The sequence below is a fragment of the Passer domesticus genome, chromosome 8, assembly GCF_036417665.1.
Source record: "Passer domesticus isolate bPasDom1 chromosome 8, bPasDom1.hap1, whole genome shotgun sequence".
NCBI lineage: Eukaryota > Metazoa > Chordata > Aves > Passeriformes > Passeridae > Passer > Passer domesticus.
This window is the reverse complement of record NC_087481.1, coordinates 35,590,878-35,612,696: the sequence shown is the minus strand read 5'-3', so window position 1 is coordinate 35,612,696 and position 21,819 is coordinate 35,590,878. Positions and strand designations below refer to the sequence as shown.

The following is a 21,819-nucleotide window of genomic DNA, read 5'->3' as shown; positions in this document are numbered from 1 at the left end:
TTCTGTTTCCAAAGCACAAGTGGCTAACAACTTGATGTGTTTTGTTAGGACAGGGAAGGGAAGGCAAGCTAGCTTTGAGAACAGGGGAAAGGACAAGAGGGATCAACTGGGATACTGCAAGTTGTGTAATCCCTCCTGATGGGTAACAATCAAGCCACCTCTAGCCCCCAATCTTTTGCTCAAACTACTGCTCCAGTTGATCACCCCATGGAGCAGTTTTGCCTGAACCCATTCCCATATAGCCCTGAATCACAAACTGCAGGTGTTATTTTCAAGCTCACATGTCAGTCAGAGCTCCAACAGGCTGGGCCAACAATTGCATGGGTACACCTAAAGTAGGAGGAGCATTGGGTAACCCTAAAGGGTCAATGGATTGGTAAACCCTCAGCTTGGTGCTATCAACTCGCACCACAGATCAAAACCTGCAACCATCAGATCCCTATTTATCTACCCTCCCTTCTCCCTTTTTGACCCTGCTCTATGAGCCCACTCCCTCCTGCCTTCTCTGGGAAGCTGCATTCTCCAGTATCACCATCTCTTTTCCAGCTGGTCCATCCATGTGCAATTCCCAGGCTGTCAGACCAGAAGCAAATGATGGAGCTGCTGGTAAGAGAGAGACCCTAGCCCAGTAGCAATCTCTAAGGACAGTCAGGCAGAAGCATACTGATGACATCTACCTACACTGCATTTTCCCCAGATGTAAAACCTAAAGCTATTAGATTAACAGGTTGTAACAGTCCTAATTTATTCTGAAGTCCTTTTTGCAGAGTTTTCAGGTAGCTTTAAAGCTACCTGACACACCAAATCATCTCAATTGTATTGCAGATTTCACGTGCAAGTTAAGAACTAAAGGGCTCAGCCCATCTGTCACCAGCAAAATCCCAACATGTGTATTTTATCTACCCACCCCCATTAAAACAAGTGCTTCTGCTTTTGCCTCTTCTGTCTGAGGAAGGTGAAGGTTCATCTCATCTCCATCAAAGTCTGCATTGTATGGTGTACAGACACATTCATTGAACCTGAATGTCCTATGAGGTTTTACTCTAGCCTGGAAAAGAAAAAAAAAATTATTCACACACAGTCAAGCATGGCTGAAAAAAAAGCCATGCTCAAGTGCTTCCTTTTTATATTACAAACATGAATAAAAATTCCTGATTACAGGATTCAACTCAACAGGAACTGACAGGAGTTGTAGTCACATTATATTATAGAAATGTAGCTAATAACTTTCATTATGAAGTATTTATAAAAAGCACATAAGACAACATGCTTTATAAGAGATCACATTAATGCCACAAAAATGAAATGCTCACACAAGAAGAGATAGCGAGGTCAATTATGGCTCTTGGAAGAAGTGTGCACACAGCACCTGCCTGGGCACACATCAATAATTCCCACGCACAGGCACAAGCGCACTGCATTCCTTCTTGCTCCACACAGTTTCAGCAGGAGCAGGTATTTTTTTGCTTGTGTAAGACAAACACCATAAAGGCCAAGCGCGTGATATTGCAGGCTGCACTGTCTGTGTGCACTCACAATGTGAGCCATGATGCTCAGCTTGTGCAGAGAGGGCTGCCGGTTGAACAGGACGATGTCACCATCTATCAGATGTCGCTCCACAATGTCACCAAACTTCAGCTCCTGGGCCATCTTCTCTCGGTTCCCGTATTTCAAAAATCTTCATAGGAGAGATAATAATGCAGTCAGAAGATAGACAGACACTAAACAGAAAGACAACTAAAAATTCATTCTGTCTTTATAATGCTAACTTTTCCATTAAATGCTGGAGTATTTGTATTACAATAACTACAAGATGAAACTGGCACGGACTGAACATCAGCCACTGCCATTTTAAGCAATTAATGTATTTTGACATTAGTCAACAAAGCTACAGTGATTAAACATCAAGTAAAAAAAAAGTCCATTTGTAAATACACAGAATTTATTTAAATTGTATCAAGGTATAGGAAGTTTCACTCATGTATTACCCTTCCTTCTTACATATAAACTGACTTTAGCTCTCACGTGAAAACAGCCAGTACAACTTGCCCAAAACCACCTGTTTTCACTTGTGTCTGTACTACATCCGCCATTTCAACCAAGATGGACTCGGTCACAAAAGAATGTAAATCCAACTGCAGTTCATCACCATTAGTATATGCCCTTTAGTTTAAATGCAAGAGACTATTTCAAAAAATCATACAATAAACCTGAAAACATAAAGACAATTCTTTTTCTACTGCTCTTTATGTAAGATTCTAAAAATGTATTTTAATCCCCGCAGATAAAATTCCTTCACATAGCATCAGGAACAAGTTGATGGGAGAAATAAAAAGTGAACCATTACAGATAATCATAATACCTTTTCATTTGGGTGTGCCTCTGCTGTATGAAGTTTGCTCCAGGATGAACATCAGGACCATTACAGACAAGTTTCCTCATAAAATTAATATTTGCTTTGTTCACCTGTTACATAAAGACTTCAATCAGAAAAAAGCAGAAGATGATTCAGGATCTTGTTTTTACTGGTGGCTTGTGTTCTCAAATTTTAGGCTCGACTGACAATCCCCTTACACAGCCTCCAGCTGCTGAGGGGAATTTGCAGGAAGGAACAAAGGAGAAAAACATCAGCCTATCTTAGAGCAGAATATCAGAGGGAAATTAAATTAAAAATCTGGGGGGGAAACTTAGAAACCAAAGTACCCAACCACTCCTTTATAAAAACCTATGAATGAATTGAAAAAATATGAAGCAGATCTCTTAGTTCTAGAGATGTCACTCCTTACACCACATCTTGTCAGAACTTGCATGTATACAATACTACAGATCTTTACTTGCCAGCAGCAAGAGAACTGGCAAAGCATCAATGAATGGCATTTCAAACAGAATGCAGTATATCCACTCCCTTTTAGAGTGAGTAAAGAAACAACACTGAGGTCTGACTTGGGGAAAAAAAGGAATAGAAAAAGTTTGAGTCCTACACTACTTACCTTTTCAGGAAAGGTCAATATTTTAGCAACATGAATAGGCACTGCTACTTCATCTATTCTTAAGTTAGGATCAGGTGAAATGACTGTTCTGCCAGAAAAATCCACTCTCTTTCCAGACAGATTGCCTCTAAACCGACCTAACAAAACAAAACAGTTAAAACTCTTTAAATAAACAGTTTTCAAAATGTTATGTACTAAGACAGTACATTAGAACATCTTTTAAGGTACAGCACTGAGGTGCAACACAGCAGTAGCAGAAGGAGACTTGGCAATAGCAAAGATTTGTGGTTCAAGTTAAAAAATTAATTAAAAGCAATTTTTTAGACAAACCTTGCTTTCCCTTAAGTCTCTGAACAAAACCTCTGGTCCATTTTTTAGGTGCCATGTTGAGGGGTATGCCAGAGAGCTCACTATTAATGTACAGGGCACACTGCAGTTGAAGAAAATCCCAGTCTTCCATTATCATCTGTGTTTTGGCTCCTGATATCCTATGCTAAACAAAATAGCAATCCAATTCAGAAAATAAATATAACAACATGTATTAAACTAGAATTTTTCTGTTATGAGTATAACTCTTGCTTTGCAAGTATCATGAACTTCAATCAACTTCAATCAATGAAAAAGGCAAAATAACTTTGTAAGATGATGCATATTACTATAGCATAAGGCACAACACAAGGGAAGCCAGCAAAAAAAAATCTTTTCACTAATATGGGCTTTGAACACATGCCCACAAAATCAGGTATTTCTTTAAATTACCTTTTTCCCAAACCACTTAAGCTAATATAACTTAACTGACAGGAAAATCAGTAGTTAATAGTTTCTCAACCATGGAAGAGCTGGTTCTCAATTCATTTTGTCTGCCTGACAAAGGAACAGTTTTTAGAAGTGTGAAAAGTATTATTCTGGTAGAAGTGCTCTCCTAAGCAAATGATAAAATGTCAAATCATCTTTTAGTCTCAATTTGATGGCTATGCTAAATGAAACCTGATTTCTCAAGAACAGATGGTGGAATAAATAAAGGACAAAGACATAAAAAAAGAGGAAGGTCTACAAGGAAAAAAACCAACAGAAATTGACAGGTGTAATATTTTCATAGTAAGTAACTATGCAAAAAGTGTGGCAGTCATGGGAGAGGGGAAAAAAATTAAAAAGAGTTAACAGACCAGAGCTGAAATGAAAAAACATTTACTCCTGTAAGAATCCAAGCACACCTTCAGCAGGTGCTACACCACAAGCAGCCAGTCAGCCAGTTCCATCTGAAGTAAGCTTCCCCTATCTTTCAGTAAAATGGCCAGAAACAGAAATACAGCACCAGACTGTAAGCACTAAACCCACTGGCTATATTCAATCCCACACAAATCTTTCTGAAGGCAATAGTCCCAGAGGGCAAAGGCTGACTCACCTTTTTTATCACATCATTGAGGAAAATGATCTCTGTCAGTTTCATTGTCAAATCATCCTCATTGGTGCCAGATTTCAAATCACTCACAACAGAGGGTCTGATACACAGCGGGGGCACCAGGAGTCGTGTGAGGATCAGATCTGAAGGTTTACCTGCTTGGGGGTTCATTAGAAGTAGAGGGATGTCTTCCACTGGGATTCTTTTAAAGAGGTTCAATACCACCAAAGGATTCAAGTTTTCCTACAAAATCCATTGGGAGAATGGGGAGAAGAAGCCATCACATCAAGTTTCAATGCTTCCCTCCTCCCCTTATTTTACTGCTGTTCAGAAATAGCCTTTTTCAAAAGCAAATAGAGAACTATTCATGCAAACAAAACTATGCTTTATGTATTCTGAACCAAAGCCTTCAGCACCTCGAATGTTAACTTGCTATATATTCTTTCCTTCCAGTTTTTCCATATGTATGCATGTTCACTTCCTAGCATGTTGCTTGCTTGTCTCAAAAGTTAATGGAGAGTATTTCATTGTCAATAGAGAAAGCAACTCCATATTCTACAACAAACTTACAGTACATTGTATTCATTTTGTTAGCAAAAAAATCACATGATTACAGTACTACCTAGGTATTTCTCTTGTCTTAGTATAGCTACTGCTGCGTTCACTACTTTTTCTATCCAAGTATGTACCTGGAAATCTTTCCAGCTTGCTAAGAGCAGAAAGAAACAAAACTGCATACAATGAAAAGCTAATGAAACAAAAAGTTAGCAAATTAGGCCTCCTCTCTCTCTCTCAATATTAAGAACTTCTGAAGAAAAAAAGGTGTGAATTGGAATTAATACCAGTGTTACAGTGAACCTATATATACATAGAAACTTTATATGGACCTGTGTTGTTTTTTCCTGGTCTAGTTTACAGAAGCACAACACAGCAAGAACATCCCTTTCTTTACAGGCATGTAATGGTGTACCAGAACATGCTAATATATGAAATTTCTCATTTTAACAAAGTTAACATGATTGCACCAGATATAAACATTCTTCATGTATCTTTTGATATACAAAATTCTTGGATAATCACAAGACTTTAGCTGATACATTGCAACCCTTGAAGGAGTTTTATTTCATGCACAAAAACTAGCAAAAAATGTAGATTATAATAAAATTCACCTGAGCTCTTCCCAGTAAGGGTTCTACTTCTTTGTTATATTCAATGGCAGTTTCAAAGGACTGGAGAAAAGTAGATACTATTGGATCTACGACTTTCTTATTTGTCTTGTACTTTTCATGTATTATCTTCAACAAACCACACTTCTTCACAGTTCCTGCAAGGAATTACGTATAGATTGCCTTGGGATTTTATTTCAAATAACAAAAACACAAAACACCACCAAAAAACTTAAGTTACAGTTCCAAAGCAAGCTAAACTGAGTGAACGCAAGAACAAATTAAAATTTATCAGCTCTATTAGCCAGCTTCCTAAACTCACAGAACAACAACAAGACAATTAAGTTACACCTTTTTAGATGGATGGCTTGGTGTATCTATATGATGGTGCAGCCTCTGAGGCTGAAAGTAGGTGCTTTAGCCCACACCTTTAATTCAGCTTCACCTCATTCACAGCAGATATTTCTGAAGAGAAGTTTCCACACTAAAAACAAGACTAACAAGTGCCATTTACATATCTTACCAGTACCTTCTGAAGTAACTTTGGAAGTGAATTATCAGAAAAAACCTGATAAATATTTTCATGTCATTGATGAAAACTTCCACAGACAAGTCCAAATGCTCAACTTATTTCACTGAAGTATTCTGACCCATCATGTAACTTTTCTAAATGCCAACTCCTTATGCCCCCTATGTGCAGACAGAACACGTATGATAACGCAGCTCTCCTTTTATTTAGCTGTTGAACATTTCAACAAAAAACTCACAATTTCCATGAACTAGAAGTTTTAAGTTATGGATTAACCATCTACTATGAATCTTCATACACCAAGTCCTTAAACAGCAGTAATGTGTGATCAGTGTAAGTGAAAAAAAAACAAGACCAGATTTTGAAAACCACATACAAACTCTTACAAAAATATTCTGCCTTGAAGAAGGAATAATCTTAAGGTATATAATTTAATTCAGTGATGAAAAATGATGCTCACTCAAAATTACAAATGCTATCAATGCTTCTACGTGAACTTACTGATGACTGCCAATAGCTCCTAATATTTTAAAAACACATTTAAAAGGTTTTTTTGGTCATTATTCAAGTATCAAATATTGGTTACTAACACGATACAATACAACCAACTAGGAAAATTTCTGTATCCACACATATGAGAAGCGAATACGCATGTGTCTGGCCTTTAAAAATGCAATTACCTGTTTCTAAGTGAAGGCTAGAGAACACCCATGAGCTGTGCAACGAACGAGCATACTCAAGATTTTGATCCCATCACAGCCATCAAGGTGAAAACCATCAGAGCAGACAACTTGACAAATTGCTCATGTCAATACTCACCATTAAAGGCCCCACAGTAAGGACACGTGTTTTTCTTTCGGCACTTCTCAGACACTTTCTTTTTTAGCCCTCTCTTCTGAAGATAGGTAAGGCCGGGTCGTTTTAGGTAATCTAAAAACTGCTTTTTTTCTTCCACTGACAGCATGATGCGGCAACAGGTTTTGCAGATCATCTTAAAGGTAAATATGTATAAACACAATTGTTTCAGAGACACTTTCAGAGATGTAACCTCTTGAACTACAGCTTAAGTTCTTCAGCACAGTGCATTTTTTTTGAATGAGATACCACTCTCTTGATTGGAAGACCAAATCACATATTGTAACACACATTAAAAAGGACATGAGAAAAACACAGTCAATGAGGCAAATCTTTAGCAAAGCTCTGCAGAGCATTAAAAATCATTATAAAGTAAATAGAGCTTGGATTTACTTGGATGTTCTGAAAGGCAAATTATTCTACACATATTTAATTCAAACTGCAGAAAAATAGTAGATTGATTTTTTTTGGTCTGAGATTACACAGAATATCACCAAGACTGGTCTTTAAAAACATGTAATTTACAAAAGAAAACATACACAAAGATAGATTAATAATGCAACCTTATTTTGGCCTTCTCAGTTAATTTCAAACATATTTTTTTGTGAAAATTGCCTTTTTTAGACTAGAAACTGACAACAAATCATGATCATGTTTACCTGTAAGATGCCTATCACAGCTTTGAAGTACCCAACGTGAAAGCATGGTAGCTCTAAGTCAATGTACCCATAATGTCCTAAACAGTCAGCTAGACTTTTCCCACAGGTTTCACAGGGACGGTCTTTTTCACTGGTTCCCTTTGGGAGAAAGGGAACACACATAGAGAAAAAAAGTTAGCTGTAACTGATGGGATAGATACAAAATACAACAGTTTATAAGCTAGTCAGGAATTCTAGCAGCAGAGCCACTCCTTTTCCCCATCATCAGAATCACCTCAATAGTATTACAGTCATTCTAACTCTTAAAAAAAATGGTTTTTACACACAGCCCCTGCTGACACCAATGGTCTGGACTCAGGCAGCTCTTGCAAATGATTTACAGTCCATTAATCTACACCGTGGCATTTTGGTGTCCTAGCAGTTTAGCAGAAAAGTAACTAACTTCTTGCCTCAAGAGAATGCATTCCTGCCCTCCAAAAGTGTGAAAAAAGTAGCTGGCACTGCAGCTAGTAGTCTATGAAATTCAAGTAAAGACTCATCTGAATTCCCTTTGGACAAACAGTATGTTTCAGTGACCCCAACCTTTTTTTAACCACTCCAGCAATTCCCCAGAAAGTTTGGAAAACAAAAGCAAGATTCTCACCATGCGATGGTCCAGCACTCCATACTGCAGTGGAGAGTGATGGTTGTCCTGACTATACAAGTTCTTGCTGACCACTTGGATGTGAGCTTGCTGACGCATCTCTTCTGGAGATTTCATGCCAAAACATATGTGGCTTCTAGGACAGGAAATTCCAAATGGATGTATGGGCACACATATATGTATAGACTCAAAAACACTTCTAATGGCAAGCACATCTACATGCAAGTAGCACAGAACCAACTGGGTTGAAAAAGACCTCGTAGACTACTGAACTCAACCTATGACCAAACATCACCCTGTCAATTAGACCATGGCGTTGAGTGCCACATCCGAGCTTTCCTTAAGCACCTCGAGGGAGGATGACTCCACCGCCTCACCAGGCAGCCCATTCAATGCCTAACCACCCCTTCGGTGAAGAAGTTCTCCCTGATGTCCAAGCTAAACCTTCCCAAGTGCAACTTAGGGCTGTGCCCTCTCATCCAGTCACTAGATGAGAAAACCAATTCCGAGCTGGCTACAGCCTCCTTTCAGGTAGTTTCAGAAGAGTGATAAGGTCTCCCCTGAGCCTCCTCTTCTCCAAGCTGAACACCGCAGCTCCCTCAGACGCTCGCCCCTAGGGCTGGTGTTCCTTCACCAGCTTCGCTGCCCTTCTCAGGACCCCAAAGTATCCAAAAGCAATGCAAAAGCGGCTAGGTTTATTCGCAACATTACTGAAACAGGTTCTTTTCAAATAACTATAAAAAACAAAGCTGCTTTATAGAGAGTTGATGGTTTTTATCTGAGGGAATTATCCCCACAGCTGGACACAAGCACAGCCGCCCGTGCGGGAGCAGCTCCCAGAAGCGGAGCCGCGCCACGAGTGCCCACCGCGGCCCTGCACGCAACACTCCCAGCTCCGGCTACAGCAGTTCTGTCCCCCGCAATTCCGCTGCTCCCCGCCTCCGCCCGCGGGCACTCACATTTTCTTGGCCACATCGGTCTCCCTGAACTGCTCCTTCACCATCGCGGCGGCGGGGCCCGCTCGGCGGCACGCGGGGCCTGGGCCGGGGCGCCCAGCGCGGCCTCCGCCCGCAGCGCCCCCTGCCGGCACCGCCGCGGAGGGAGCCCCGCCGCCGCTCCGCGCCGCGGCAGCGCCAGCACACAGCGGGGCCGAGCTCAGCCCGGGCGGGACGGAGCCGGCCCCGCGCCGGGTCTCGCTAAACACACAGCCGGCACGCCCACCGCTCTTTCCAGCCAGGACCGCCTCTGGAAAGCGCAGCTCCACCCCTGCCGGAAGGGCCCCGCGCCGCTTTATGATTGGTCGCGGACCGGCGCCGATCCTTTTCTCTTCCGGTCGCTGGAGCCGCGGTCGCAGCCATGGTGAGTGCCCGGGCCGGGCCCCGCCATCCGCCCCGCGCCGCCGCCATCCGCGCCCCGCCGCGCCCCCGCACCGCCGCGTCCCGCCGGCCCGGCCCCCCCGCACCCGCCCGCGGGGGTATGGCGGACACCGGGCCCGGGCTCCTGCGGGCGGGCCGCCCCGCGTCCGTGCCCGCCGGCAGCAGCGAGCTGCGGGGTGAGGCCGCGCCGTGTCCGTGCTCGGCCGGAGCGGCCCCTGCTCTGATAGCGCGGCTCCGGTGCGCTGCTGCTCCGCGCGGCTGCCGCGGGTCACACCCGCCTTTATCGCGGCTGCTCCTGTGGGAAAACCCTGTGGAAGTAGCGTAGTAGGCTCTTTTTTCAGAGAAGCTTCCACTTTGCTTTAGGAGGAGCATGGCCAGCAGCTCGATGGAGCTGATCTGTTTTCTCAGCCCTGGTGAGGCTGTGTCTGGGGGGTAGTGTCCACTTTTGGGCTCCTCAGCCCGGGACAGACACGGGGCTCCTGGAGCGGTTCCAGTGGAGGGCAGTGAGGATGGCTGGGGGACTGGAGCGTTTCTCTTATGAGGAAAGGCTGAGAGAGCTGAACGTCTTGAGCTCCAGAAGAGGTGACAGAAAGGCGACCTTACCAGTGTTTGAAGGGGGCTAGCAGAGGATGCAGCCAGGCTCTGCTTAGTGGTGCCAGGCGAGAGTACTCGAGGCAGGGGCAGAAACTGATGCCCAGGAAATTTCACCTGAACATCAGGAAGAGCTTTTCTACTGTTCCAGTGCATGCTCAGTCACTTTTCTATATCCTCACTTCCCTTTCACTCTGCCCTTTACCTCCCACCCAATGCCATGTCCTTACTCTGGGGTCATGTACCACCATGCAAAGTGTGTAATTTTACTGAAAAGATTTGGTAAGCTCTTCTGGACCAACTGACCTGGTTTTCCTTTCAGCCAGGAGCATCCAGGAATCTTTGTGCTCCTTTGTCCTTAGAGGTGGGAAGCTGTAGAGGTGGTAACTTTTGGGCTTAGGCGGAAGCTTCTGTTGTGTTGTTAGAGTACTTGGGATTGAGATCCATGTCTTTTACAAAAAGCTGCTTCAGCTTTTCGTGGTCATGAAGGTGTATATGCTGCTGTGGTGTTTGGGAACTTGGGATGAGTTTGTCAGTTTCTCACTGTATCACTTAAAGGTGTTTTCTTTAGACCAGCCCCCTTAGGTTGTGAGCTCACTGTCAGTATCTGAGGCTCCTGACTGTTGTGGTACCATGCATTGTTTATGCTCATATTCAGTTTCTGTTGCATTTGTAGCTATTGTTTTGTTTTATTTAATGTTTTCTTTTGCAGAATGACACAGTGACCATCAGAACCAGGAAGTTCATGACCAACAGACTTCTGCAGCGCAAGCAGATGGTAAAAGACTACAGAAAACTGCCTTTATTTGTTTGGTGTTTCTGAGCTGGAAGAAGGTTTAGCTGCTATAAATATGGGGCCCTTAAAATGTCCAGGGTTCTTAAATAAGGAATTGTAAGAGCATATGGGTTTAAATGTGTTGATGTATGCTCAAGGTAAATCTTGACGGTGAAGTTGTACCAGCTTGAGACTGGATGTTGAGGAAAATTTCTGCACCAAAAGGATTATTAAGCATTGGAGTAGGCTGCCCTAGGAGCTGGTTAAGTCATCCTCCCTGGAGGTATTTAAAAGACATGTTGGTGTAGCACTTCAGAACATGGCTTAGTACCATTGAGACACGTGATGGGATTGGGTCTGCTATTGGATTTAATAATTTTAAAGGTATTTTTCAGTCTAAATGACTTAGTGAAGCAAGAAACTTCTGAATGCTTTTGTGTCAAATAAATAATTGTTTGTTTCTAAGGTGGGTTAGTTTAAGTGTTGAGCTCATGATGGGACTGTAGCACCTGGTGGGGCTGTGTACTGGATATTGACCTTTTATCAACTTGTTAAAATTCTTTCTTAGGTGATTGATGTTCTTCATCCTGGGAAGGCCACAGTCCCCAAAACAGAAATCAGGGAAAAGCTGGCAAAAATGTACAAGACAACCCCTGATGTAATTTTCGTCTTTGGCTTCAGAACTCATTTTGGTGGTGGCAAGACAACTGGTTTTGGCATGATCTATGATTCCCTGGACTATGCAAAGAAAAACGAACCAAAGCACAGGCTTGCCAGGGTATGTTGTTTTCTGGTGTCTTGAAAGCAGGATTTGCATTTGCAAAAACTCACATTTTGTGAAAGTACAGTTGTATGAGAGCTCCTAAAATAGCACATGTTAACTTCTGCATTGACAAAATAGGCTGTGTGCTTTTATTTTATATTACTAGGGAATTGGGAAGGCAAAACTGATAATACCAGAGGTGTTTAGCAGTAACTTTTAACAAAACAGTAATGGAGGTCTAAAGTAAGCATAAGAAATGGGGCTCATCCATGTGCCTCTTCAATGTTTATGTTCTGTGTTGAATCATTCATTTGTTAATGATCTTGCTATTTAGTTAATATTTCAAATGTAAACTGTATTTGAACACTCAGAACTTAAATTCAGGAGTTGTTAGTAGAGAAACAATGTTAAAAGAACTTTTAACTGTTTTTGATAGCACGGCTTGTATGAAAAGAAAAAGACTTCCAGGAAGCAGCGAAAAGAGCGTAAGAACAGAATGAAGAAAGTCAGGGGCACAGCCAAGGCAAATGTTGGTGCTGGCAAGAAGGTAGGATGAGAATTTCTTTTAAGCTAGAGTGAGCATATACCTTTGAAATGTTGATTATGAATTCTTCAACAGAATAACATTGTTTTTCTTCCATTTTTTCACCTGTTCTGCTGGATAACAGAAGGTAAACTGTGTGTTGTATAGCTTGTCATCAGCTCAGTAGCTTAGTTTTGCTCCTCACTGCTGCCAGCCTAGCTGATTTGACATGAAACTATGCTTCCTAAATTACTGTTTCCTGTGTGTCACTGTTAAACTTCGTAAATCTAACAGTGTTGCTCTAATCACATAACTCAATCTCGCAGTACACACACTAGATAATCTTAACACTTGTTACTCAGGCTGCCTAAACCCCTAATGCTTACTCCACCTGTTACTGTTGGTATGGTGTTCCTCACCAAGGTAAGTTTGTAAGGATGTGTGGTGTAGGCAGTGAGGACAATGTGTAAATAAAAATAAGGTAGAATGCCTTGGGGTTTGAGGGGCTGATGCCCAAGGTAGTGGAGTCTTCCTCTGGTGGTACTAGACTGATGGAGCCCTCCTGGGCTGTGACTACAACCTGGTATAGGCAGGTTAGAGGGAGGCAGATTTCTCCTGTCCTGAAACAAAACCAAAGCTCAGGAATAGGTTGGGTGGGAAGCCAGTCACTTTCCTTCACATCTTCTGATGGAAATTGAATAAGCTGTGCAGGCAAGTGGGTTTTTTTTCCAGGTGTTTTAGCAAGGGGAAAGAGGGTAATGGGTTTTGATGCTTAGTTCTGTAGCTGTAAAAATACCTTGATATCTTGAACTTTAGTAATCTTCACTTTTGCTTTTTTCCTACTTTCTTGGAACTCTTCATCAGAAATGAAGTATCTGCAGGTACTGGAAATGAGCATGGATTTGGTGCCTGAATTATACATCACTGAAATGTGTCTATCCTTTTAATTGAAGCACTGTACTGCCTTGTATGCATGTTTCATTCAAACTTATATCTGTCCTGTGAGGGTTCACTTAATTACATAATGAATTTTATTCATGTGACTTGGAAGTAAAATTTGGCTAGTAGTAAACCAGACTTTGAAACTAGTGAATCACCTTTAAAATGATTCCCAGTGAGAAGAAATCCAAGAAACCCAATCTTGTTGACTTGAGACATTGGTTCAGTCACCACAGGATCTGATTCAAAGTAGTACAGTGCAATTGCATGTGTGACTGGACCATTGTGTGAAAGGAGTGGTGTACATGAAAGCTAAGTCACATCACACTTGGTGCATTTGAGATGGAGCTTGGAAATGGCACAGTTGTCAGCATTAAACTGTATTTAACTGTTGCCCTGCAGTATTCCAAGTTAAGACACAAATTACAGTGGAATTTGAAATCTCAGTTGTGGTAATCGGCCAAAATCCTCCACACTCAGTGAAATTACATTTTGTAGTTGGTGTGGAGTTGAAGTTCTTGTTATCTCTGGATGGAAAGGAACCAGTGTTACTGACAGTTACCAGATCTGGGAACTACTACTGCATTAGGAGCCTTCTTCCTTTGTGCTTTAATGCTGTTTTAATCATGAAGTCCTACAATGGTTTATGCCACAAAATCAGCATTTGCTGTAGTAGTAACACCTAGTGTACACACACTTCTGTCGATGCAAAGGAGTCATTTAGTGTTGCACCAATCCCAGTAGTATAGAGGAACTTCTTCTAAGACTTTTGCACCTGAAGGTAGCTGTTGTTGAATGTCAAGGAACAGTGATTAAATTACTCACTTGAATTATTAATGATGTCCAGTTCATAGAAGCTCTTAAAGCGTATCAACAGTTCAGAAATTGAAGGCAAGGATCATGCCCTGTGGTGATTATGTAGGAGATGTGATTTCTGTATCAAGTGCTTGTCAAACTAACATGCAGTCTTAGTGGAAGGTAAACTGTGCTTTTGATTAGAGATATTTTGATGTTTTTTAAAGTGATCTTTCAGTTGATAAGTATGCATGGGTTAGATGTGACTTGTTTGCCAGATTTGTTAATCTTTGCGTTGTCACTTAAATTATTTTGTGCACTTGCTGAACAATTTACTTGAGAAGAATTCTGTGCTGCATTGTAGAAAACACTTGTGAAATACTCTAAGCTTTGTCTTCAGAAATGCATGTTCAAAGATCATGATGTGGTATGGTTCGTCATCCTTATCACAGCTCTGTGGAGGAATTTTTAATAGGAGCCCTGGAATACATTTTTGAGTCCACCTGCAGAATCTGTGAGAATTATTTTACCTCTTAAATGTGTCAGTACTTGATTCTGAGAAATGTTTAGGCAAGTGTATATTCTAAAAGTTAAGTATGATGTAGTTATGAAAAACTCAGACATAACTATTGCTGATGTCTTATTTTCTTTGATACTTCCTTTCACTTCTCACTCCTTTAGCATTCCCATTCTGTTTTCCCTGCAGTTTCAAGAGAAGTATTTGCAAGTATTTTGTGTTATTTAATATATTCTGTGGCTCGAGAGCTTGCTAAAATTTGGAACAAGGATATATGTATGTGCCTCACTCGGTCTTTGCATTCGAAATAGTGATACTGAAATGCAGAAAAATCCCCACCCTCCCTTTTAATGTCACAGCTGTAGCTGTGACAGCCTTTGACAGGTGGGGCTGTCAGACAGAAGTGTGGATGGATAAGCACTTGGAAGCCATTGTAGCCTGTAGGTGTAATTGAACAGGCAATTACCTTCTGAGCACTAGTTAAACTCTAAAGATCTGTTGAGTTTAAGGGAGTAAGTGAAATCTAGTTTTCAGTCTCTGCAGTAGTCAAAACTTTAAGTGTTTCCTACCACATTTCTGTGTGGTTAATTGAGAAAAGCACATGAGTGTTGGTAAAAACCCTCAAAGCTCAATTTTCTATGGTAGTAGAATTTAGATAAGATTCTTACTAATTGATGCTTTCTCTTTTTCAGTAAATGAACATTCTTCAGGTGGAAAACGGATAACAGGTATGCCTTCAGAATGCTTTGTAAGGGCAGGCATTCAGCAGTGCAGTCATTATGATAACGAGTCTGAGGTTCATTTATGCAAAGGCTGTGGTACTTGTGCAGACATAGAACCCAGTGCAAGAGTTTAAGGCTAAGAATATTTACAAATCACTTTTGCACTTATTGCTACTGAGTGGGTATCTTATGTGACTTTGACTTCCATTAAATACCTGAGCAGTATAGTAATACATTAGGTACTTCAGATTTACTGTTACCAAAGTTGCTGATTGTTTAGTCTTACTGTAAACAAAGCTTATATTTTTCATTTGTAGGTATGCTAAAGAGGATAGTCATTTGAGTTTTATTGTCTAGAATAGATTGAAGTAGTACGAGACCTGTTTTTGGAATGGATATATTTGTTTTCTTACAGGTACTCATTTCAAGTAAAATACTTACAACAAACAGGATACTCTTATAGACAAGTCAGACTACATTTTTATATCTTTGCTGCAGGAACCTAAGTGTTGTGGTCAATAACTGCTCCAGAAAAAACTGGTTTTATTACAAATGGTCTGAGAGATTCAGTTGCAAGGAACTTAAACAGTCTGTCTGGGAGCTGATAGTGAGTGTAATGTCTTAAACAGAAAGCTGTCAAAGCAGTTGTAGCTTGTTGATCTCTTCTGCAGAATTACTATAATCTAGGCTCATTTATTGCTATGGCAGTGCTGGGAAATGTTAAGCTTTACACTCTTACAAGAAGAGCAGTGTGGTTCACCTTTCTTGTTTGGGAAACAGTTTTTCAGGCTTTATAAAAGTACAAGTGTAAATATTGTTTTAATTGTGTGTCAGTGATCTGTTTTTTCCTTTACAGGCAGCATCATTCTATGAAGAAGTATAGAATGAGTTATTCTGGAAAGCAGAGGCTGCTCATCTGACTTAAACATCAAATAAACTCTGTCAATAAAATACTGGTTTGCCTTTTAATTTTGATTGAAAAGCTACCATTTTGTAAAGTTTGAGAAATTCAGTATAGGTGTACTATTTGCACTGGATTAAAATCTTTTCATAATTAAATAAGTCTTGTTTTGAGTATCAATTTGAAGTGAACCACAGCTTCCTACAGGTGGTAGTAAAAGCTAATTCCAAGCAGGCGGTGTTGGAGGTAGGCATGCTCTTGTTCAAGTTGTGTTTGGAAAGTCCTTTTGCTTTGCTGCCTCTTTTATATAGACCTGTAGAACATAACAGAAGGGAGAAGGAAACATGGAGACAGACGCTCAGAGCTACCTACTTTCACAGTTAAGATTTTGGCTAATAAAGGCATTAGGAAGGATTTTGTTCTTGGGTTGTCAGGACAGGCTCTGGGTCTGTCTCTGGCCTGCAAGCTGTGTGGCACACCCCTAATTTTTCATCTGATAGTGTTACAGGAGCCATTTAAGATAGCAGTGTGAGCATCTGGTGCAGGTGTTTTGAGGAGTGTGGAGAGTGTACTTTAAATATGGCTGAAACAGTGGGCAGCTCTAGCAACTGTTGAATAAGGCTCTGACTTTTTTACCTAAATGCAGTGTTACTGAGTTGCACTACCTTTGCACTGGGCAGCATATTGTAAGATAGCTGAAGTCCTTTCAGTGTTTGAGGGGGAAAACCAGCTCTACCATGGCTGTGTTGTTAAATGATGTGAAAGGGGATGTACAAGATCTGCTAAGTATAGATGAAACATTTAATGCCTCTTGTAGTACCTTTAGTTGGAGTCTTGGGCTAGTGGGGTTGCTGCTGTCTGTGTTCAGCAGCATCACAGTTAGCTGTACAGCTGATATAGCTGTGGTATTGCACTCAACCCTTCCCATATATAATGCTCAGCATGAAAGGAGAGAGGAGTGACACTATTTAGTATAATTGAACAATCACTAGGGGGTGGTGTGAACACAGCAATACAAATACAAGGAAGACATGCAGCAATTTTTCGCAGAATAGGCTGAAAGGAGGCCAAATTGTCCCCTGTCAAAGAGGTCAATTTCTTTGAAGACATGCATTAAAAATAGTTGTGTGGAGGAGCTGAGATGTGAAGTGATATGCTTGTTTCACTCTTGGTTTGAATTCAATGGAAACCATCTGTTCCAGTGAAGACCATAGAGTTAGTGTTTTCCAAATGTTTACTAAGTGAAAGCTCTAGACTCCTGGCACAAATTCTAGTTGCTCTTTTCAGAAGCCTCCTTACCTTAGTTCTGTGCAGTCAAGAAAGGATCTATAAGTGCTTCAAGGTATGTGGCTTAGTGCCTTGTGTAGGATTGATGTTTTGAGTACTGTTCCAGCGGAGGTCTGCCTCCAGAAGAAATGATTTCTGGAATTTGAGTACTGAAGATTTCCTTCTTCAGCTTTGTAATGTCTTACATTTTATTTAATACAAATTTGTTTATGTGGGTAGTACAGGAACACTGCAAAGCAGATGGAGTGAAATAGTTACAGCTTGGTGCCGTATTATTGTAATCTTCGTGCTTCAGCAGTTGGGGGTTGTACACATGTCTTCGTGTGAGGTTTGCTCTGCCAGTGTTTGCCTCTGCACTCCAGTCTAAGCGAGGTGTAGCAGGGTTTCTGTAATTCAGAGGTTTAATGCACATGTCATGCTGTGAACACTAGGTTAATCCCCTTTCCTGTGGGAGGTAAAACAATTAAGTGGAACCGGAATCTTCACTTTTTTCCCTACTCTGTGCTGAAGGAACCCTTTCATTTCCTGCTGATCTTGGCACATCCCATCACTTAGAGATAGTAGCTTTGTCACTGTTGCCTGCTTGGCCTGGCCCTCATATTTCAGGATCTCAATAATTTTATCTCTTTAACAGCAGTCTGGAATCTGGATTAGAAGATGAAGGAGTTTTGGAGAACAACTAAATTACACTGGTGGCGAGCAATTGCAAATTTATATATGTCGAAAGACTTGTATTAGTCACTATTTACAATGGCTGGGACTTGTTCAAGTTGCACACACAAAATGTTGGTGTTTTCCTGTAGGAAGGACTCAAAATTGTATAGCAGGCCTAGTAAGAGCAGAGATTACTGTCCTGGCTGCACAGAAAAATAGAGCTTTGATAAAGATGAAAGATGGCAGAATTTTGCACCTCCTGGGTGCAGTGAGGTTTTGTCTAGGGACCAGCTTGTAACAAGTTTGAGAACAAATATTGAAGGGAAGAAATGAAGCTGATACCAACAGTGACTTGAAGTAAATGAGGCATAGTATGCTTTGAGAAGACTGCAGTACCAACAGTCAGCTGAATGGGCAGTGTGAGTTCTATTGATAGTAAATGTGTCATTTAAGGACTGAAGTATGTAGGTCACTATCAAATCTGTTTGCAACAGTCAGAAGAAATTAACTTGTTCATATTATTCATATATAGAAAAAGTTTTCGTGTCCTTGGTTACACAGATGAAATAGAATGATATCCAGTAACATCTGTTGATGATACTAGATTCATATAATGAGTTTGAAATACCTGTTGTGAATGCTTCTTGCTCATGTGCTTCTATTTGAGCAAAACAAGATCTAGTGAACCTTTTTTTGGATGGGTATTTTGATACTGCTAAGAAATGAGATAAGAGTAGTTAGTTATTTTTTCTATAAATGCTGACAAAATTTCATCAAGCAGGTAAATTTTCCAGTATAGGTGGCAAAAATTTCTTGGGTTCATCAATGTCCCTAACAGAATAGCAATAAGATTAAATTATTTCTATGAACATATTTGTTGTAATGCATCTAAGATGTAAAATAGGGAAATAAGGTTGGAGTAAACTTTAACAAATCAGTGTCAGGAGTAGACACATCTGAGTGCATTCATGTCTTTGGACACCTTCATTATAAAGGGATTAAACGAAAACTTGAGTTTGTTGCTAACGTTTTTGAATTCTAGTTACATCTTAAAAATATTCCCTGGGAAGTTTTGTCCACATCTGGAATTCTGTATATGTCCTCTTAATTTATTCTTCTCTGTAAAGGCTGTGGCTAATTAAATAACTGCAGAAGTGCTAAAAGACATCCTGTGTGGTAGAAGGTAACTGTGATTTCCAAGAGCTGGGCATGGGCAGCCAGTGATTCTGACACATTTTCTTTGTGTGGCTGCTGTTCATACGCCCAGATCTTGGGTGAAGTCCAGTAATGTGCTGGGGCAGAGGATTCAGAGCACCTGTGCCTTCTCTTAACATAGGAGATGTTGCACAGCCAGCAAAAAGCTATGAGTGCAGTGCTTCACTGGGGTGGATGATAACAGTTTGTACTTGTGCTCACTGGGTTAAAATACAGCTGTTATTTAATGAAGCTGGCCAGGCTGCACACTGACCCCCATTAGGAGAAACATGCTTCGCTGCCTTTCATGATGATCTGATTTGATTGTACTGGAGCTGCTACCCTGCTATCATTTTCTGTCAATTTTTGCTAGCCTGTTTGTTAAGCCAGGCATCATTTGTGTTGATTTGATAACAGGTTTCAATCACTGATAATAAAACTTTTCTGTGACAGATGACCTCAGATCCATATCTCCTGCACAGTGTTGGCTGTAAGTAGAAAATTGGGACTGACATTTTGCTTTTTCAATGTTTTCTGTTTGGTTTAACAGCCAATGTAAAAATAATAATCAAAACAGCTTAATATTTTTAAATTAAAAGAGTGGAAACAGTTGAATTCTTAAAATGTTGGTCAATAGTTCTTGCATAGCTTCTTTCCCTGTTCTCTTCATACTGTGATGGATCCTGCCACAAACAAGAGGTGAAATTAAGCGCCTTTTTTATTTTTAAGGGAAGTAGAAGGGTATCAGAAAATATGAGAACTGAGATTTTATGTTTTAAGTATTTATTTTAATTGATCAATTCTGGTTATTGTACAGAGGTTAATTTAGGCCCTACTGCAGGGCTATAGAAAAGGAAAGAATAATGTAAGGACCTAGGACTAGGAGAACTTCTTCCTATTCACATATTAATACTAAACTTGTATGTGTTTGAGGAGTTAATTAAACCGAGAACATATTATTCCTAGCATTGAACTGCATGGTGCTTGTAAAAACAAGCACTGAAGGACTGTGCTCGTGCATAAACCACAGAAAACGGTGAAATTGAATTGTCCAGAGTCAAAGAAATGCTAAAAAATAAACATCTGTCATTAAACACTAAGTGCAATATGCATCAGGAGTTTTTTTTCATTTTTATTAAACATGAAAATCTTCATTTGTGTAAATGTCTGTTAGTTGCCTTTTGTGACTCTGACTTGTGCTTTTGAAAAAAATTAATCTCCCCTCAGCATGGTGAATGATTACTTTACAATACTTCATTTTGATTCAATAGTGTTTTGGCTCCTGGCAATACTTTGTTGGTATGAAGTGTCTGATGACCTGGATGAAAGTCTCAGTGTAGGACTAAAAAATACTTCTACAGAAGCTTTAACATGGTGTGCTGCACAGACAGACCCAGGGGAGCCTCCTTAGAAATACCTGGCCTGCTGAAGAGAAGTGAGGCACTCCTACAGACCTGGCAGGATGTCACTGGACAGCCTTACAATTCCCTGGCCAATGCCCTTTGTATCTGCTTTAAGGTCAGCCCTGACTCAGACCATTGGACAAAATGATAATTGTAATTCCCCTCCAACTGAAATAGTTTATTCCATATTCCATGTGTTTGTACAGAAGTGTATTTGCACTTACACCTTAAAACAGTGAGGTACTTAAAAAAATAACCTCCTTCTTTATTCTTCTGTGCTTTTTTTGTTCCCACAGACTGTAAGAATGATAATAATCACAAAGCTGATACAAAGCAATTTATTTATCACTGTTTTTCCTCGTGGTTCATCTGTGCTCCACTGGAACCCCTGTGAGCACAAGTGCCAAAAAACCCGGCAGAAACCTGAGGGTGCTGTCTGCAGGGTCAAGGGAAGTTTGTAAAGCATTTTCTGTTGCTGTTATGTGGATGAATGGGGATAGACTTCCCAGGTGTATCAAGGTTCTACACGTCTTCAGTCCTACATTAACTGTATTATTTAGCAAAGATACAAAATAATTTTTTTTTGTAGTGAATCTTCTTTTGCTAAGTTCAGTTTAGTTCTCCCAGACTTTTTTTCTTTTCTTTTTCAATTATTTTACCACTTAAGTGGCTATCTTCAGATATGAAATGCAGGAGCATGTGCTAAATTTTTTTCATGGAGCTTTCTGAGTATCCAAAATGTTTTTATCTAGCCATTTTTAATCTACACAAATTTCAAGAGCAAATACCTTGCTTTTCAGTGAAGGCACATAGAAGAAAACAACCTAGATTCTGAAAGGGGTGGTGCAAAGTAATCCTTTAGCCAGCAGAGGACTGTAGAACCACATATCACACAGTTATGCAAAAATGTTCCATCAGAAAGAGTAGGAGAAAAAACCCATGTACCAAACTATGAAGTGGAGATAGTCTTTTAAATATGGTAAAATACTGAAAAGGGAGGGCTCTTTTCATTGTTTGTTTCTTATTAAGGAATTTAATTTGCCTCAGGTTCCCCTTGTCAATAAAAATCTATGGGAATTTTGTTTACATTTTGAAGCACATTGCCAAGAATAGTACTTCATATGGTAAGTATACT

General features: G+C 40.4%; 2 protein-coding genes across 6 annotated transcripts in view; one reads left to right on the top strand and one right to left on the bottom strand.

Moving 5' to 3' along the window:
• Positions 1-9,380, bottom strand: part of POLR3A (RNA polymerase III subunit A) — a 32,092-nt gene extending 22,712 nt beyond the window's left edge. For all 3 annotated transcript variants that reach the window (XM_064430345.1, XM_064430346.1, XM_064430347.1), the window contains exons 1-11: positions 9,204-9,380; positions 8,245-8,380; positions 7,602-7,739; positions 6,907-7,078; positions 5,562-5,716; positions 4,396-4,635; positions 3,321-3,483; positions 2,991-3,127; positions 2,363-2,466; positions 1,537-1,678; positions 908-1,048 (exon numbers count right to left, since the gene is read on the bottom strand). In XM_064430345.1, coding sequence (XP_064286415.1) covers positions 908-1,048; positions 1,537-1,678; positions 2,363-2,466; positions 2,991-3,127; positions 3,321-3,483; positions 4,396-4,635; positions 5,562-5,716; positions 6,907-7,078; positions 7,602-7,739; positions 8,245-8,380; positions 9,204-9,247 — 1,572 coding nt within the window. In that variant the 5' untranslated portion in view covers positions 9,248-9,380. The remainder of the gene's footprint in view (positions 1-907; positions 1,049-1,536; positions 1,679-2,362; positions 2,467-2,990; positions 3,128-3,320; positions 3,484-4,395; positions 4,636-5,561; positions 5,717-6,906; positions 7,079-7,601; positions 7,740-8,244; positions 8,381-9,203) is intronic.
• A 130-nt stretch (positions 9,381-9,510) lies between these two features.
• On the top strand, positions 9,511-16,198 carry RPS24 (ribosomal protein S24). Of its 3 annotated transcripts, XM_064430349.1 has the most exons (7): positions 9,511-9,603; positions 10,924-10,989; positions 11,555-11,764; positions 12,186-12,296; positions 13,137-13,153; positions 15,216-15,251; positions 16,102-16,198. In XM_064430349.1, the coding sequence occupies exons 1-5, from the start codon at positions 9,601-9,603 to the stop codon at positions 13,140-13,142; spliced, it is 396 nt and encodes a 131-aa protein (XP_064286419.1). In that variant the 5' UTR covers positions 9,511-9,600; the 3' UTR covers positions 13,143-13,153; positions 15,216-15,251; positions 16,102-16,198. The 3 variants fall into 3 exon arrangements, with proteins under 3 accessions (XP_064286419.1, XP_064286420.1, XP_064286418.1); XM_064430350.1 differs by lacking the exon at positions 13,137-13,153; XM_064430348.1 differs by lacking the exons at positions 13,137-13,153; positions 15,216-15,251; positions 16,102-16,198 and adding an exon at positions 12,418-13,063.
• The last annotated feature ends 5,621 nt before the right edge of the window (positions 16,199-21,819 follow it).